General features: G+C 36.7%; 2 protein-coding genes across 4 annotated transcripts in view; one reads left to right on the forward strand and one right to left on the reverse strand.

The window, feature by feature from the left end:
• The first annotated feature begins 8,015 nt into the window (after positions 1-8,015).
• On the forward strand, positions 8,016-9,778 carry LOC123868565 (p21-activated protein kinase-interacting protein 1-like). The gene is made up of 3 exons (XM_045911122.1): positions 8,016-8,216; positions 8,302-8,593; positions 8,858-9,778. The coding sequence occupies exons 1-3, from the start codon at positions 8,148-8,150 to the stop codon at positions 9,643-9,645; spliced, it is 1,149 nt and encodes a 382-aa protein (XP_045767078.1). The 5' UTR covers positions 8,016-8,147; the 3' UTR covers positions 9,646-9,778.
• A 2,813-nt stretch (positions 9,779-12,591) lies between these two features.
• Positions 12,592-19,642, reverse strand: part of LOC123867940 — a 29,189-nt gene continuing 22,138 nt past the window's right edge. For all 3 annotated transcript variants that reach the window (XM_045910263.1, XM_045910265.1, XM_045910264.1), the window contains 7 exons: positions 19,106-19,285; positions 18,012-18,288; positions 17,209-17,301; positions 16,183-16,273; positions 15,716-15,871; positions 14,103-14,251; positions 12,592-13,680 (listed from right to left, as the gene is read on the reverse strand). In XM_045910263.1, coding sequence (XP_045766219.1) covers positions 13,444-13,680; positions 14,103-14,251; positions 15,716-15,871; positions 16,183-16,273; positions 17,209-17,301; positions 18,012-18,288; positions 19,106-19,285 — 1,183 coding nt within the window. In that variant the 3' untranslated portion in view covers positions 12,592-13,443. The remainder of the gene's footprint in view (positions 13,681-14,102; positions 14,252-15,715; positions 15,872-16,182; positions 16,274-17,208; positions 17,302-18,011; positions 18,289-19,105; positions 19,286-19,642) is intronic.

Raw genomic sequence — 19,642 nt, forward strand, 5'->3', positions numbered from 1 at the left:
AATTTATTCTGATGTAAATCAGAACATTAGGATTGATGACGCGCAGTTTGGTTTTCGTCCTTGGGCTCTCAACAGATTCGGCTATCTTTAGTCTCAAATCGATAGTTAACTATTATACGAATAGAAACACATCCGTATACGCATGCTTTCTGGATCTCAGCAGAGCTTTTGACCTGGTAAACTATCAGTTACTATGGCAAAAACTTATTAAGTCTAATGTATCGCGTAAGACGGTAGATCTGTTGAGATACTGGTACGAGAACCAAACTAATTTTGTGAAATGGGGCGACGCTGGCTCTAATGATTATAGATTAGAATGCGGCGTGCGTCAAGGAGGATTGACCTCTCCGGACCTCTTCAGCATTTATGTTAATGATCTGATTGAGGGACTTAGAAATACTAGAGTAGGTTGCCACATAGGTACAACGTGCATTAACAATATAAGCTATGCTGACGATATGGTACTTCTAAGTCCCTCAATCAGGGGTCTTAGACGTCTACTCAACATCTGTGAACAATATGCTAGAGATCACGGCCTTAAATATAATGTTAAAAAGACGCAGATGATGGTTTTCCGTGCAGGCAAGGGCCCGGAGAGGATCCCGTCGGTTTTCTTAGATGGAGTTCCTGTAGAAAGGGTGGCGCAATTCAGGTATCTGGGGCATATTTTAACTGAGGATCTACGTGATAACCAAGACATGGAACGAGAAAGAAGGGCTTTGTCTGTTCGGTGCAACATGCTCGCACGCAGATTTGCGCGGTGTAGTTCTGAGGCGAAGCTGACACTGTTTAGAGCATATTGTCAATGCTTTTACACGTGTCAGCTTTGGGTCAACTGCACCGCAAGTGCACGTAGCAGCATCAGAGTGCAGTATAATAACGCATACCGTATTCTGATGAAACTGCCTAAATACTGCAGCGCGTCGGGCATGTTTGCTGACGCCAAAGTGCCCGATTATTAGATCTCGGGTTGCGGCTTTCTGGTTCCGCATCCGCAATTCTCAGAACGAGATCCTCAGGGTATGCTCTGAGTGTCCTGAAAATCGCATACCGAAGTACTGGCTTGCCGTACATCGTGGCAACAACCGTAAATAATTTTTATTTTACTCTTGTATTCTATTCTATTTTATTTTATTTTATATTTAAGAAATGGGTGTAAAAAAAAATTTGCCTGAAAATAAACTATTATTATTTAAATAATACTACAGGCTATCATCTCTGTCAAATTTTATCACAATTGTTTCAGCAATTGAGCCATGAAAAGGTAACAGACTTATAACTGACTCTCTTTTACCTCCTTTATCAAAATCTTTAATCTGTGAGGGATTTTTGAAAAGGTTAAAAACACTTCCTTGCACATTGCACTAGCGAATGACAGTACTGATTTAGGTTCTTAGAAAACCTTGGAGAGGGACCAGAAAGTGAAATTGGTGCCAGTCCATGGTTGAAGTGATACAGGTACTCGAGAATCTGTGCCGTTCCAAACAATTACCAGAAAGCCAGCTATATTGGTAAGTTCCTGTCCAAATTAACTTGGTAGTAACAGATGGACATACATTCACATTAATAATACTACATGTGATAGTGTAGATTTATTTTATTGCCCTAAAAACTTAACACTTATAATTTTATTGCTGGTGCAATAGCATTACTAATAACAGGAAATTCAAAGCAATTTCAGATTTGAAGGGCATTCACAAAATCTTAAATGCTTAACATCACAGAACAAACATAAATAAGAGTTAATTTGCTACAATAACTATAAAGGTAGGCAGGATGATGTTAAAACCTTGAACACAAGGAAATAAAGATTACTTCCAAGGTTCCCTCAAAAACCATAATAATAACTTTTAGAATTAAAAACTTGATGGTTGATGTTATTCGGATTTGAGTCGTACATCTTGTTTAAGTTCAAGAGAATCTTTCTGAACAGTTTTAGAAGTTAATTCAGTATCCTTTTGCACATCAGTTTTGTTTTCAGCAGGTTTTCTACTAAAGGCGCAGACGCCACCTTCGCATTTAAAAGGAAATTCGGTCTTCTCGTTGCCATCAGCGTCTTTCACGGCCCAGGGGTTCCAGAAGCGTAGTACGTAAGGCTGAATGAATTTGTGCCATAAAAACAATAGCAGTGGAATGATGAAACAAGGCACACACACCATTTTTAATCGACTTCTTATTTCTACGAATGTCACACTAATTATTTAATACGTTATAGCTCGTAAAAAGTTTCAACTAATTACAAGTAAAATAAGCTTGAATTTTGCTTTATTAGAAAAAAATAATTCAGCAGTTTCGAACTTGCATTAATTTTGTGACATTTCATGATAGGATGATAATGACAGTGACAGCTGGCATTCAATGTTGCTAGATTTTTCATGGAGTTTTTTTAGCCATACCTCCAATACCTAGATACGACTTCCGCTTCCTCATTGATTGTGATAGAGACTATGCGTGAAAAGGATTTTCTTTTATAAAATATGAAATCAAAGTGCATTTTACTTGATTTTACTAGAGAGTAAAATAAGATAGGGTATCTATTTTGGTTTTAATAATATATATAGTTAGCCAAAATATTAATTTAGATGATAGATCTTTTGTATAAAGTGCCTAAATGATGTTTCGTATGTTTTGTAGGGAATCTAACCCTGAACCCTACTTGGCAAAAATATTTACTGCAGTCACACTCGATGAGGAATGCGATGAATAGTATTTACCACAGCCCCTCCATCCAGTATAAACCCTGCTGCCCACTCAGCACAATTTACATAACAAGCAATAAGAAGAAAAACTTTTAAGAAAAACAGTCTCCCAACCCGGCTGGTCACCGTGGGAGAGCTAGACCAATACCCTCCAGTCATAAGAGTTTTTAGATTGGATAATACAAGTATGAATTATAATAAAATACCTACATAACAAAAATAAATAAAAAATAAGTCGATCGTAAAAAGGAACACAACAAAGAGTATATACTAAAAATTTCCTATTCCTATTATTTCATAACATTAATTATTATTTCTATAAATTGAGTATGAATGTAAGAAAAGTTAGTAAAATTACTGATATTGTATTGAAAAATTAAAAAGAGATATTTACTTATGATGACTGTTTTATTATAATAATTATAAAATAAGATACAAAATACAAAGGTCCGTGGTACAGCAGGTCGATCACACTTCACGAGAAAAAGTAGGAAGGAAATTAATATGGGACAGTGTTGCTACATCCAAAACAGGGATGACATACGTAAAATTATTGTTACATTATTTCAACACCCCCCCTTAATGGAACAATTTATACAAAAATAACTGAATAAGCTCTAGGACTACAAAATCCTTGTAAAATGTAAACTCTAAATTAAATTAAGACAATTTTTAAACTTATCAAATTTTGGTTTAGGTAAAGGCTTTGTCAAGAGATCTGCAATTTGTTCTTCAGTTTTTATGTAATTTATTAATATTAAATTTTGAGATAACTTGTCTTGAACAAAATGATATTTTATATCTATATGCTTCAAACGTTTTGAAATGCCACTATTATTAGCAGCACAGATTGCAGACCTATTGTCTTCAAAAATCAGAACACTAAGTTCACTATCAGATAACAGCGACAACTCTGAAAACAGATTTCTTAACCAACATGCTTCAGCGACACATTGACTTAGTGCTATATATTCAGCCTCAGTGGATGATAGAGAGACACACGTTTGTTTTTTACTACACCACAGTATTAGGTTATTAAAAACCATAAAACAATAACCTGAGGTTGACTTTCTACTAACCATGTCACCTCCCCAATCAGCATCCACATAGGCTTTCAAAGGAATTTCACAAATAACATTATTTAAATTCCGTTTATATAATAACTTTATATCTAAAGTAGCCTTTATATACCTTAGTATATGTTTTAAGTGTTTCCATAGATCTGTACTTGCACAGTTTTGAAATCTACTTAGTATACTTATGGATATTGACAAGTCAGGTCTGGTTCCTAACATAGCATACATAATGCAACCTATTAATTTTCTGCATCTATTTTCTATTTCTGGAGTTTCAGAGCTTTTTTTTAACAAGTGTGAACTGTTGAAATTTGGTTCTAAAGGGATGGTCACACCTTTGCAATCTGACATGTTAAATACCTGTAATATATTTTTTAAGTATTCACACTGATCTAATGAGATGAAATCCTTATTCTGCATAATTCGAATGCCTAGGTAGTATGATGCAAGACCTAAGTCTTTAATTTTGAAAGTTTTACCCATTTGTTGTTTTAGGTATTCTACCATAGACTCATGAGAACTTATTATCAGAATATCATCTACATACTGTATGACAAATGTTTTTGTGTTTTCAAAAATTTTAATATATAAACACATGTCTGTTTTAGAACTTTTGAAACCCTGACTAATCATGAAATTACAGAAAGTGTCATACCAGTATCTAGGTGCCTTCTTTAACCCATAAATAGCTTTCTTAAGTTTTCCAACTTTGCCTGACTGACTATGACCCTCTGGTAAGTAAATATAAATATCCTCATTTATAGAACTATGTAGAAAGGCACTACATATATCAAGTTGATAGATATTCCAGCCATAATATGCAGCTATAGAAATTAAGATTCTTACCGTAGTTAAGCTGGTGACAGGTGAGTAAACCTCATCATAGGATACACCTGTTTGAAGGAAACCTCGAGCGACCAAGCGAGCCTTATAAACTTGTACTTTACCTTCGCTGTTTTTCTTTCTTTTAAATACCCATTTGGTGTCTATAATATTTTCTTCCGGGTTTACCATTATTAAATCCCAAGTATGGTTTTCTTCCAAAGCTTTCAGCTCAGTATTAATAGCTTCTTTCCATTTAGTGGACTCGTTGGATTCTATAGCCTCTTGGTAGGACTGGGGTTCATTTTCCAACTCTGTCATGTAAGCATAACTTAAAAATTCAGTTTCATACCTCTTTGGGTTGATGATTTTATCACGACCTCGCAGCATGATATCTCCCGCTTGTCGTTGACCTGAACTTTTACCTGATGATACATCAGTTTTGTTGCCTATAACCTCACCAGTAATCTCTGTAGAGTCTTGACCTTCCTGGGAGTGTTTTTCCTCCGTAGAGTGTTCTAGTACTTTGTGAGAGTGTTTTAATACCTCCTGAGAGTGTTTACTGCTCTGACTTTGCAATTCCTCTTCGGACTCTTCACTACTGGAAGATATTGTATCAGAGTCATGATGGCTATTGTTTACCTGATTTTTCAGTGGAATTTCCCCACTTTCCGGCAGAAAGATGACATCCCTCACCGTCTCAACTTTATCAGTATTAGAGAAATATACTCTATAGCCTTTGACATTGGTATCATAACCTACAAATATCCCAAATTTGGTTTTCCCATCCAGTTTTCTGCGTTTTTCTTTAGGAACATGTACAGCACATTGCATACCAAACTTCCTAAGAAAATTAATATCAAAAGATTTATTAAACCATACCTCATAAGGAGTTTTATTCTTCACTGGACTGGATCCGCACCTATTTAATGTAAATACCACTGTGTTGACAGCTTCAGCCCAAAAACGTTTAGACATACCTGTAATCAATGTTCTTACAGCTTCCATGATAGTCCGGTTCTCGCGTTCTGCTCGGCCGTTCTGTTGAGGGGTGTAAGCTACGGTTCTCTGATGGCAAATTCCTAAGTTGTCTAACATGGCCTTTATATCACTGTTACAAAACTCTAAGCCATTGTCAGTTCTCAAATACTTCATACAATTACCAGTCTGATTTTTAATTAATTTTATGCAATTTTGTAAGTGTTGTTTTACTTCATTTTTATGTTTGAGAAAATAAACAAATCTATAACCTGACATGTCATCCTTAAGCAACAAGAAATATCTAGAGCCACCGATAGAATAAGATTCTACAGGACCACATAAGTCAGCATGTATCAACTCACCTGGCACTGAAGATCTAGACTCACTGTTACTGTAGCTCACTCTGTGCTGTTTGCCTTGTAAACAGGATTTGCATGGATACACTTTGGAATTTTCATACCTAATATTATGAAGATCAAGATACTTTTTAACATATTGATAATTTTGATGACAAAACTTTTCATGCCACTCAGTTAAACTAGAAACATAGTTAGCAGTAGGTGGTTCTACTCTAAGAAACAATTTATATAATTTAGTATCTAACCTCTTAGCAATTGCTCGCACACTGTTATTTGAATCTAAAATTTTACAATAATTTTGATCACTTTTCATGATATAACCTTTATCTAAACATTTACCAACAGAGAAAAGGTTTGCTTTTAATGATGGAACATACAATACGTCTGACAGTTTTGTTTCAATCCACTTTATACCGTTCCAAGCCTCGCATTGTACAGTACCAATTCCTAACACATCTAACGAGGTGCCGTCACCTATTTTCACTTTACGCTGAGAACTTTCACTTAACTTTGAGAATATAGACCTATCACAACACATATGCTCACTAGCGCCGGAGTCCAGGATCCACTCGCTCGAAGAAGATGCTGTAACCGCTGTTTCCTCATCTGATGCTAGGATAAATGCGTTGGTATCCTTGTGTGTATTCTTTTGAACCTTCCTTTGTCTGAACCAGCAATTTTCTATAGTGTGATTATACTTTTTACAAAATTTACATTGAGTTTTATTTTTATTATTGTATGTTGGATGTTGTTTTCTTTGTTTAACTAGTAGTGCCTCGCTGGCCTCGCCTTCTTTTGAACGTGTTTCTTCTAAATGTAAGCGTGCACTTAACTCGTTCAAAGTTTGACGCTCTTTAGGGAGCGACTCCCACGCTGAGATAAAGTGTTTGTATTCTTGAGGTAAACTCATCAATACCTTTGTGATGATCATTTTATCTGTCAGATTCTCTCCACGAGCAATAATTTTTGATTTAATGTTTTCAATATTTGTTAATAAGTTTGTTATATTACTTTCGTAAGTTAAGGAATAAAATTGCTGGTACAAGAGATGAATACTCACATGAGAGTCTTGTTCAAAAATTGATAGTAATTTTGTCCACATTTGGCTTGCACTGTCACATGATAACACGTGCGGTATTACATTTTCGGTCATTCGATTTACTATTAATGCCATAGCCTTTGAGTCTTTCTCGGTACCTTTTTCTTCCTTTAAAAGTGTGTCGTAAAGCCCTTTGGATTTTAGTTGAAGTGTAACCTGGAACTTCCAAATCGTCCAGTTTTCTTCGCCCCGTAGTTTAATTTTGGAGTCTTCTTTGTCCTCCATATTTTACAACCGTGATTACTCCGTGTCCTGAGATAGGATTTCACGTATTCACGTTTTACTTGCGTTTTAACACCGGGTGTTTCCAAGATGGCGAACCCACGCCGTCACACAGCGTAGTATTTTTATCGACCTGCTTTTTGTCCACACGTACCTAGGCCCTAACCTGATATTGTATTGAAAAATTAAAAAGAGATATTTACTTATGATGACTGTTTTATTATAATAATTATAAAATAAGATACAAAATACAAAGGTCCGTGGTACAGCAGGTCGATCACACTTCACGAGAAAAAGTAGGAAGGAAATTAATATGGGACAGTGTTGCTACATCCAAAACAGGGATGACATACGTAAAATTATTGTTACATTATTTCAACAATTACGCAACCAAAGACAGAGAAATATGAATATGACTGGAGGAGGCCTTCGTCCAAAATGGGCGTACGGAAACGAAATGTGAAAGGAGAAAAAGAAACTTACCTATTAAAATATGAAAACAAGTAGTAATATGAAATAGTAATAATGTGTACTCATTTAAAAATGTAAATATATAATAAGAAAATTAGTAATTAAAAAAAAAAAAAAAACTAGTGATGTATTAAAAAAAAAATATACATGTAAATTAGTATTATTAATAGGATAAGTCTTGTTTATGTACTACATTTTATATACTTAAGATGGAAAATCTAGTACTTATTAACATAAAATGTAATGATTGCAAAAATGTTTCAGTAAATAAAGGCTATATTATTATTATTATTATTATTATTATTACTCTGTTAGTGGGTGCTCTGCCTCTGTTACTCTTTAGTCTATGAAGAAAATGTGTTAAAATTTGAGGTTATTTGCGTGTTTTTGTGAATTTTTATTTTTCATTTTCTTTAAAATGAATGAAATAATTGTAGGAACATATGAAGGCTTTTTATTAGGTTATTCACTGCGATCAGAAGATGAAGTAAGTAAAAACAAATATAAATTTTAAGTACTGAGCTCTGTTGAACCAGCTATATAATCATGAATACACATTTCTTATGTTTCAGGAAACGAAATTAAAACAAACTTTTGCCACACATTCACATACAGCATCCGTGCGATGCGTATCTATTGCTGGGAAGTTCCTCGCATCGGGAGGGACTGATGATAAAGTTGTTGTTATAGACTTGAAGACCCGTAAAGAACATACGGTTTTAATGAACCACGATGGGACGATTAATACAGTGGCATTTACTCACGGCGGTACGCACCTCCTCACCGGCAGTGATGATGGGAGCATCACTGTGACTCGGACAGGCAACTGGCAGATTGAAAAGATTTGGAAAAAGGCCCATGGTGGTATGTAAAAATTATTTTTTGAGTCTTGCATTGCAACTTTTTACCCGACTACGGCAAAGCCGAAAGAAAGGGTTATGATTTTATCATAAATAATTATTGATTAGCTTATGTGTGTGTGCAAATGATATCAGTTTTTATTTAATCAATTTTGATCAGGACCAATTCTTATTCCAATCCTATTCTCCACTACCTATTATAAATACATGTAGTATTACAATAGGTGTTGGAGAAGACATTAAGTATTCTTTTTAAATTTTAATTTAGGACAACCAGTCACTGCTATCTCTGTTCATCAGTCAGACAAATTGGCTTTAAGCATTGGTGGGGATAAAACTCTTCGTACATGGAATTTAATTAAGGGTCGACCAGCCTTTACCATAAACTTAGCCAGCAAAGGAGTCAGCATGCCTACTGAAATAAAGTTTTCACCTGGTGGAGATAGATTTTCTCTTGTTTCTTTACAAAATGTTGATGTATGGACAATAAGTAAAGCAGGTTTAGAGAAACGTTTGACTTGTAATTCAAAACCGACAACCGTACAATGGATTGATGATGACACAATGTTTGTTGGTCTAGAAACTGGTAATATTATTAACTTCAAAGTATCAGAAACACAAGCGGAGACATGTCATGCTCATAAACAGAGAGTCAAGTGTTTGCATTATGAAAATAACACCTTGTATTCAGCATCAAGTTCTGGGGAACTTAAAGCATGGTCTGTAAGTGATAATAAGCTTAAAGAGGTGTGCTCATTAAATGCTGCTTGTAGAGTCACTTGCATAGCATTAAATAGACAAAATATTTTAATTAAGAAGGAAGACTCTGACAGTGAAAATGATAATGCAAAAAGTGAGTCTAAAAAGGATGACAGTGATATATCTGATAATGATAACAAAACATATGTTTCATCAAAAAAGAGGAAGCCAGGGGCATTTGTTACTATAAGTTATGACAATGAAAATGCAGAGGAAATCTCTAGTGTGACAGAGCCATCTGTGAAAAAAGCAAAAAGGAAAAGAAGAAATAAAAAGAAGAATAAAAGTGATGACTAATTAAATGGTTTTTTATTTTTATTTCTCTGTATTTTTTTATTCATCTCTATCATAGATAAATGGTGTCGATTCAGATGTTTTTCTCTTAACTAAATTTTGAATATCTGCATCTTTTTCTTTTTAATATTGCTAAGGATGGAGAATCAATTTTAAATTTAAAGACTATATTTAAGCACGCTATAGCCTGTCCAAGAAACAAAAAAAACTTGTTCTGGTGGCCACACACTTGCATTTTTTGTTGCAAAAGGTACCTACTTTATAGTCTTGTACAGTACAACCAAATTAATAATGCGCATGCAGATCTTCGCTAATTGTCGTATTCCGAATCATTGAATCGTAAGAGCCCTAAACAATGCACTTGCATTTTGCATCTTGTTGTAAAGAAATAGGAGTCAATATCATGTGTATCATACGACCGTTGCCGAACAGTGACGAAGATTTCTATGCGCATTATTAATTTGGTTGTACTGTATAGGTAAATTCACAAACCTGAAATTGGCTGGTCTGTGTAAAGCCAGACGAGAAGAAAAAAAAAAAGGTAAATTAGTTCTACTGTTTTCTGCACAATGGTCAGGCTTTACTTTAAACACGACTGGCACCTTAAGCCACGAGGTTTGACAGTTCTAAATTAAATTAGGTTTGTCCTTTTATTATTACGTTGATAAGAAAAGATGCAAATACTCTAAAATTTAGTTGCCCTCAGAATCGGCACCAATTTATTTTTTGTCTTTTACTTTAGCACGCACATTTTCACGTAGCATTATTCACCTCTACAGTCTGCATCGACCTTTGACATCTCGAAAGTTGACATCGAACTTCGTTACCTCGACATTCGCAAGGAAATGATAAAAACTGGGCGGGATTTGATCATAATACTACATTTATGAATCTATCAATGATGTAAAATAACAAATCATTGATCATTTCGTTACACAAATCTAGTAATATGATAAAAAACTGAGCATAATTTAGTGAGATGTAATCACTCGCGACGGACCAAACTGACTGACTTTCTTCTTCACAAAAATACTAAGGGTAGGATAGACTGCGTGGAGTCGGAGTGATCAGATTACGATTCTAGTCTAGTGTAACGCCTGACAATAAGTACGATATTATTATCAGGTGGTTCACTAGTCACTAAACTATGCTCAGTATTTTATCATTTATCACTTTTGTTTAGTGCATTTATCAAATTGAGTTGTTTTGATCAAATCCCAGTTTTTAGAGTTCGTATCCGAAGGGTGCCAGCGAGACCTCCGCTGTACATTCGTCCGTCTGTCTGTCAGCGGGCTGTATCTCGAAAACTGTAGTAATAGGTAGAGTTGAATGTGTATTTCTATTACCGCTATAACAACAAATAGTATTTCAAAATGGCCACCATGAATAGTAAAAAAAATTGAAATGTTCTTTCTTGAACAATGGCACCGAACCCTTCCTGTGCTAGTCCAACTCGCACTTAACCGATTTTTATCATTTACTAATGTAATAAATAATATGTAATGCGAAATAAATAAGATGAACTGGGATTGATGATAATAAAATACAATATGTTATAGACTTTGGTTTCTTTATTTATTTATAAATAAAAATCTTTTTCTGAACACACCCAAATACACAAAAAATAAATTGTAGTATTATAATAAATTAATTTGGTCCCAAAATAAATATTAAAATAATTTAAGGGGGAGTAAACAAAAAAAAGTCAACAAAGATAAAAAAGTACTCATCAATTTTGGCAATAGTTAATGGAGTTCTACTTACTCGTATAATATTAATCGTTAAACCTTAATCGAAATAAATACTCTAAATGATATACATCAGTCATACGAACACAACAAACATACAATAAGTCTCCAGTCAGTCCGCTTCGAGACTACAGGTATTTACACAGTAAACGCAGCTACGGAACCAAACACGCTCAATGAATACACAGACCGATTAACACTTAGATAAACCCTAATAATGTTGCCTAAGAAAACTAGAAAGCCCATCTAAATCATTCAAATCACACACAGAAATAACTATATTGAGAGAAAGTTATTGGAATGTAATATAAAACGTGTATAGATTTTAATACAGGAACTGAGGTGTATGGGAGCTCGTCTAGCAAATACTGTAATAGTGGATGAAAAACATGCAGATATTTCATGATGAGATCACGTCGTAATGATTCGATGAATGATTTTAATATAATAATATAATGTTGCAGATACTCTAATTAATCGGTGACGTTACAAACATTCTGTCACCGGACTAAGTACATTTTGTGCAATACAATTTATAAATAAATGCCGTTACCAAAATCAATTTGTATATTTCGAATATTGGCCTAGATAACTATCGCAATGTAATCGTTTATTCAATACATAGATGCTAAATTATTACATTTCAAAGTTACAATTTATCCTAAAAACTTGAAAATTCCCGAGAAAAATTCTATAGTGGTATTTCATAAGGTTCCAAATAGCTTACAAATTGATCTTATGACTAGATTGAGCCAGTATCGTCAGACAGTCCACCTCGCATCAAACTCACAGAGAAGTATAAGACATTTAATATAAAATGTAGGAACAATGAAGAGTTTCAGCATTGAAAATATATTAGTCGTATTTATGTCACTTTGGTAGCGCTTATTATATCAATCGGATAGCTTTATTTCCCGTTTACTTATATTTATCTTACTTTTCGATCAGTACGATTCGATTCCTCGTTCGTAGCAGCTCTATCGTCTCTATCTAAAAGCTACAAATCAGATGGCACTATGCGACAAGCAGCCGTACTCCGCTATGACGACCCGCAGGTCAGTCGAACATATAATGTACCATATTAGTTTCATGTATTTATGGTATCAGCTTCCACAACAGTACGCCGATGACAATAATCATATCGAGCAATGAGAATTGAGAAGCCACAAGTCATAAACGATGGTAATTTAAGTAACTATCGATAACATGACGCGATACTATAGTTAATTATGCCTTAAACACAGTAATTTTTACTAAATAAAAAAAACTGAGCTCTCGATTTAATTCGAACACCATTTTTGAGTGCTACACATACAAATCATTTTCACTTATCATATTTTCGTTTTAAAATAATAATACATATTAACGAATTTGAGAAAGTTCACACCAATCACACACATAATTGTCGTTCAGATTTAAAAAATGAAGAATAAAGCTGCCATATAAACGCTCAAACACTGATAAATAAGGCAAGAAATGCATAGTAGGAAAGAACAGAATACTTAAGACTAAACGATGTACAAATTATTACAACATATTTGTCGACTGATGTGAACTGACTCTCTTTGGCGGGAGTGCATTAATAGATCGTTTCTCAACTAGACGAAGATGACGTACGATGAGGACTATTATTATGGATAAGTTGAAATTACAATAGGCTATAACATTTATGTTAACGTCGTCGTTCATCATTGTCGTCTAGTGTAGGACTAATACAAGCCTCAAGTCATAAATTATATACAGACATACGAGTACATAAAGCCATTACACCGCGTTTACACGTAAGTCATCATCATCATCATCATCCCTAACGTTTATCGGTTGTTCGAACTACCGATTTTATTTTACAATAACGCGTGAAAACTAATAGTGTTCACACGATATGACAAAATGTCTGAATGCCACTATTTAGTTTAGCAAAAAACACACACACACGTTTGAGTGTGAACGCAGTGTTAACTCGACAAAACATCATGAACAATCGTAATATCAATGCGGCTTTTAAGACAGTCCTACTAGAGAAGGGTTATTATGTAGTTTAGTTTGGTAGGTGTTACTTTTTCTTAGCCTTTTTTTCGGCTTTCTTCATCGCTTTGAGGTGCTTCTCGTGCGCGGCTCGGAGCTCCTTGAGGCGGCGCTTCATGCGGCGGCGGTCGTCGCCCGCCAGCCCCAGCAGCTTGAGGTCGGCCGAGCTCAGCGTGAGCAGCAGCGCGCCGTCCACGCCGCGCGTTGCGAACGCACCCGCGTGCCGCTCCAACCCCTCGCCCAGCCCCGACACCCACTGCCATACCTGAGGTCATCATTGACATTGAGAAGCTGGCCAACAAACCCGTATAAACACACGAAATAAAAGTTCACAGGAGCAAAAAAAGGCAATTAATTACTGTATATATGTCGTTTTGATCGAAATCTTTGTACTCAATTTTAGCACTGTTTTAGGCCCTTTTGCTTGGAAATGAATACAATGGGCTAAAAACGTCCGAATTAAAAAAAAAAAAATTAAAAGTACCTGCATAATTTTTTTGTGCTGAACTCACTGCCGTGATGTGATCTTACACCAACCTTTATGTCGCTTTGGAACTTGATCAGGGTCAATAAATTCAGCGGTAATAAATTAGTGCAGTCCCAACACCAACTGCCCTTTTTTTGCGGGATACAAAACGACTGGCAGCTGCTCGAAAGGTCATAGATGTCGATGCACACAACACGCACCTGCTGCTTGGTCCAGAGGCTGGGCGGGTGCGGCAGCGGCAGCGCCGGCAACGGCACGGGCGGCGGCGACAGGCTCGCCTCGGACGCGGCGGCCGACAGCGGCTGCCACGGCACCTCGCCGCCGACTACACAAGCCGGAGCTTTCTTCACTACAACCACACGCGCCCGTCACTTATACACTACACGCCACACGCACACTCGCTACTTTCTATGCACATTACGTTGATATGAAACTTCTTTGGGCATGTTAGGGAATCGCTATGTAAAATGCAAGACGTGGATCGAAAAAAGTTTTCCTTGAGACTAAAAGTTTATTACTTAATAAATATTAAGTGTTTATACTTAAAGTTTATTAAGACTATCACTAGCTAGCCTATCGTGTCGTAACCTGACCTTGATTTTAAGTACATTTCGGTAAGTATAAGCAAGGTTTATAAACATCTAAGAACATATAAAAATAACCCAAAGAAGTTTCATTCCTTAAAATGTTACGGATTGGAAATCTTACGGATACACGAAATCATTTACGTATGAGGGACTTTTCAACTACCAGTAATAATATTCTGAACTTGTAGCCTTACTGATCATATTATGGTGAGAAGTTAATTAAAACACAACTCTAAACGAGATTTTTAGCATACATGACAACTAAAAAATAAAATATTATATTATTTCGAATTGTTCAAAAAATATTTTAAAAAGTAAAGATTTAAAAAAATAATCAAATTAAATCATAGCATAAATAAATTAAAATTATCAGTAAACACAAAAATGACATGCAAATATAATTATAGGTCACAAAATAAAGCTAAAGAGCATAAATAAACACCATCACCCATGGTTTTTTTATGAAAAACGATAAAAAATAATAGTTATGAAGGGTATGAACATACTGTCGTAATTAAAATACATTTAAGCGATGTAGCACCTACCCTGTTCATATATTACTTCCAATATTTTGATGCAAATCCGAACTGAGAAATTTAAAATTATAAATTGTTAAATAAAAAAATTTAAACGCTTAAAACATTACATCGATATACCTACCTAACGATCATCACAGTAGGCTTAGTACAAGGTTTCACATCTCACAAACATTGAAAGAATTCAAGCGACGAAACACTTTTTTTAACAAACAATTTAACTGGCTTGTTTTAAAGTTTAAATTTGTCCATACATCTGCAGTCAGCGCTCCAAGCGGAAATGTTGCAAAAATAAAAATCTGTGGTATTGAATTTTTTGCTTTAATCAAGGACATTTAGACACTTCTCTTTGAAATTATTATATTTCGACTCTCAAAATGTTTTATGAATGAGATGTAAAATCTCATACTCAACACACTGAAATTATCCAAAACGATCGGATATCTCAAATATTTTCATATCTGTAGTATCCATTACCGAAACTGATAAGATACTTTCGATATATCCATATCCAAGTCTGAAATGCAGCGGCATGTAAAGGCAAAATAGCAACCGTTGAAATAGCTCATAATATGTTTATTTCTCATAACGACCTGCCCTCATAAAGTAATGCCTACCCTAGCTCCGAGTCCTGTGCACGCCACTGCCACATATTATCATACTCGCATGTTTTGCAAGCCTAATACAAACCTCTAGCGTTGGCCTCGCTGACGGCCTGGCGGATCTCGTCGACGAGGTCGTTGGTGAGCTGCACGGGGTCGGGGTGCGGCGAGGCGCCGGCCGCCAGGCGCCGCTCGCGCTCCGCCAGCACCTGCTTCAGCTGCTCGGCCAGCGACGCTGGCGGACCTACCCCACACGCTTATACAGTCACTTCCAACGAAAAATTCCTCCACGAAATTAGCTCGATAAACGATCAGTCAGATGTTTTATTTGCAATATACTGTGAACTTTTAAAAAAATACAGGTTTTTTTTATTTTTTCAGTAATGATCAGTACTATCGCCTGCTTTCGTTTTTGCTAGCGTTCTAGTTACACCATGTATGATTAAAAATGACTTATTATACACATAAAAAGACTTGTTTCATATGAAGCTGGGCACACTCATGTTACATACAAACGATGCACAGTTCAGAAGGGCTAAGCGTGAAGCGTGTTACCTGAGAGCGGGTGGAGCCGGTGGTCGCGCGAGTACACCGCGTCGTCAGTGGCGCTGCCGACCGAGCTGCCGCAACTCTGCCGCGTGTCCCGCTGAGGGAAAACGCAAATTCATTCTAATCACTACCCATATTATAAAGGCAAAAGTTTGTTTGTTGGTCTGACCTTCAATCACGTCGCAACGGAGCAACGGATCGACGTGATTTATTGCATGGATAGGCTACTTTTAATCCAAATTATATAGTGTGTTTTAAGGGTTCCGTACCTCAAAAGGAAAAACGGAATCCTTATAAGATCACTTTGTTGTCTATCTGACTGTCGTGTCTGTCAAGAAAACTTATAGGGTACGTTCCGTTAACCTAGAATCAAGTTTGGCAGGTAGGTAGGTATTATAGCACAAGTAAAGAAAAAAATCCAATAACTGTGAATTTGTGGTTACATTACAAAAATTGTCGAGCTGAGTCCCTATGAAACAAGTGTAAATTAAAAATTTATAACACCCCGACGATCCAAAGTATTTGAGTTTTCCAAAACATCATTTTCAAATAATTACGTATTTAAGCAACGTCCATCTTGACAGCTTGACATTTGTCTATTGACATATTATTATGAACCTAACGGTTATCTAACCTTCTTTTCTACAAGAAAACTAGAAAAGAGCTGATAACTCTTAAACGGCTGAACCAATTTTTTTAGATTATAGCTAAGAACACTCTCGATCAAGCCACCTTTCAAACAAAAAAAACTAAATTAAAATCGGTTCATTCGTTTAGGCGCTACGATGCCACAGACAGATACACAGATACACAGATACACAGATACACGCGTCAAACTTATAACACCCCTCTTTTTGGGTCGGGGGTTAAAAAGACCCCGGACGGGGTCGAAACTAGTCGGACTTACATTGACTAACGTGATAATCGTGAGTATAGCCGTTACTACTCTATGGCTACGTTACGTTACACTAATTATGGAAATAACTCACGATAGTTTAAACATTACTTACGCATACTATAATCAATACTTACCGTGTGGTGAGAGGAATGTGGCGGTGCGCCTGATGTAGATTCACTGAGCGATTCATCTGCCGAGTCGTTGTAAGAGTCGTCTAGTCCGTCATACTGGAAAACAAATAATAAAATAACTGTACGACGATTTTTGTACATAAAACACGAGTATTTTTTGAAAATTTTAATCGGAGGTAGTAGTATTTTATCCACATGATAGAGCCCAAACAGTATTTTTTTAACGTGACATAGGCGAAGTGCATTGTGCTGGTGTGGCACTACTAAAAGCTATTATACAAAATAAGAAGAAGCAGATGTATTTTTTTTTAATTTTGTTGTCTGTCTGTGCACGCTTCACGCTGAAACTACTGAATAGATTTGAACGCAACGTTCGGAATAGAGGATGATAATTTTTGTCCACTGTTGACAATTGCGGAACCGCCGGATTCGAACCTGCGTCTCCCCCTGAGTATCGCGCCCGGAGAGCCTTTGACCACCAGGCCATAGTTCACTTACTGCCAGTAAAGAAATTTTAGATATGTTTTTTAATCTGTACTAAGGGAATGTTAATGCCTAGTAGTGACGTGTTACAGTTATCGAAACTATTTGCAAATGCCCAATAAAGTTTTTTGGACGAGAAATGATATATTGCTTTATACTATAAAGTAGTATATGGTTGAAATTTTTTATAGTTGTTGGCACTTGCGTGAAAGACATGTACCATCGTCACACTATATCTAGTGCAAACGAGATATGTCCGTCGAGCGGTAGTATGAAAGTATATCATTAGGCTGTGGGAATAAAAATCGTCAGTAAACACTCACGGAGCTGGCGTTACTGAGCGAGTGCGGCGACTGTGTGGAGTGCGAGAGCGGCGCGTGGTGGCGGTGCCGCGCAAGGTCGGTGCGTGCGCGGTGCACCGACGTGTCGAGCAGCGCGCCGCGCGGCACGGCCGCGTCCAGCTCACGTGACGTTACGACCTCGCTGGGCGCCGCCCCGCTCGCCACGCCGCTCGCCGCCCCGCTCGCCACGCCGCTCGCCATGCTCGCAGTGATAGGCGTCACACTTGCGCCTGACACGCCTGTCGTGCTTGCTCCACTTCTATAAAAAAGATAGACAGATAGATATAAGACTTTATTGTACACAAAACAAGAAAATGACCAAGGCAAAACAAGAAACTATAAACTAAATTGCTTAGAGCAGTCTCCACCAGGCAACCTTACAATTCAAGTTATGGATGCAGCTAATCTTTATAGGATATGTGATGTTTTCATCTAAGGATCCTTCATAACCAGAGGATCAACGGATGTGGAAGTCGGAAGATCCTCGAATGTGGAAACCGCCTCTCAGCAAACGGAGCGTAGGGCGCCGCTTAACTAGGTGGAGCCACGGTATGCGGAGAGTAGCTTTCGTCGATTCATTTAATGGTTGCAAACAGCCGAAGATAGAGCAGGTTGGCGCTACATGTCCATGAAGGATCCTACATACAAAATTTCATTTCTAGATCGACCAGTTTAGACAGTGCGCTGTTTATCAGTCAGTTTTCTTTAAGCCTGGCACGTTTCACAGAATAATTAATGCACGAATATAATAATTAATCCTTACGGCACGAAATTTTATATATATCTCTCTCTCTCGCGCGCGCACGCACTCTCTCTCTCTCTCTCTCTCTCTCTCTCTCTCTCTCTCTCTCTCTCATAAGAGAGAAGTGGCGCGCCTCCGCAAGTATACTTCTCAGGTCACCCAACCAAGTTTTAACAACTTTAAAACAAGAGTTAATTAGGCATATTCTAGGTTAACGCGTCCCATCTTAGGCCACATCATCACTTTCTATCAGATTTGATTGTGGTCCAGCGCTTGCCTATAGTGAATTAAAAAAAAAGTGAGCCCGATCTGGTAATAATACAGAAATACTCACACTGTGTCCGTCACGACGGCCGGGGCTATGGTGGTGATGGTGACGTGGCTGGCGGAGTGCGCGGCGTCGGTCGCCGTCGTCACGTTGACGTACGTGGTGGCCGTGGTCACGTCGCTGTACGACGTCGACGTGCTCACCGTGGCGTATGTTGCGGTGGCGTTGGCGTTCGACGTCACTGAACTTTAAATACAACAAAATACATTAAAAAAAATCAAAAAAAAAAAAAACTAACAATTCATATTTTACAAAAATCGAATTCAGTATAAAATTTTGCTGCAATCTCAACTTGTTTCAATTCTCAATTGTTCTCAATTGTTGTGATTCGCCGAATTCACAGTATTCTTACTGCAATATTGTGTATTTTAGTCAATAGGGAAAATGTAATAAATGGTTATGGTATTCACTCCAAAAAATAGTGACATTGCCTTCCCGAAAAATAGCGGTCTTCCCATAAAAGATAACAAAACTCATTTTAAGAGAAATAAATTACGATCATAAGAACTCTCGTATACGTTCTTAATTAAAATGCGGTTAGTT

This window comes from Maniola jurtina, chromosome 9 (genome assembly GCF_905333055.1).
Source record: "Maniola jurtina chromosome 9, ilManJurt1.1, whole genome shotgun sequence".
Classification (NCBI taxonomy): domain Eukaryota; kingdom Metazoa; phylum Arthropoda; class Insecta; order Lepidoptera; family Nymphalidae; genus Maniola; species Maniola jurtina.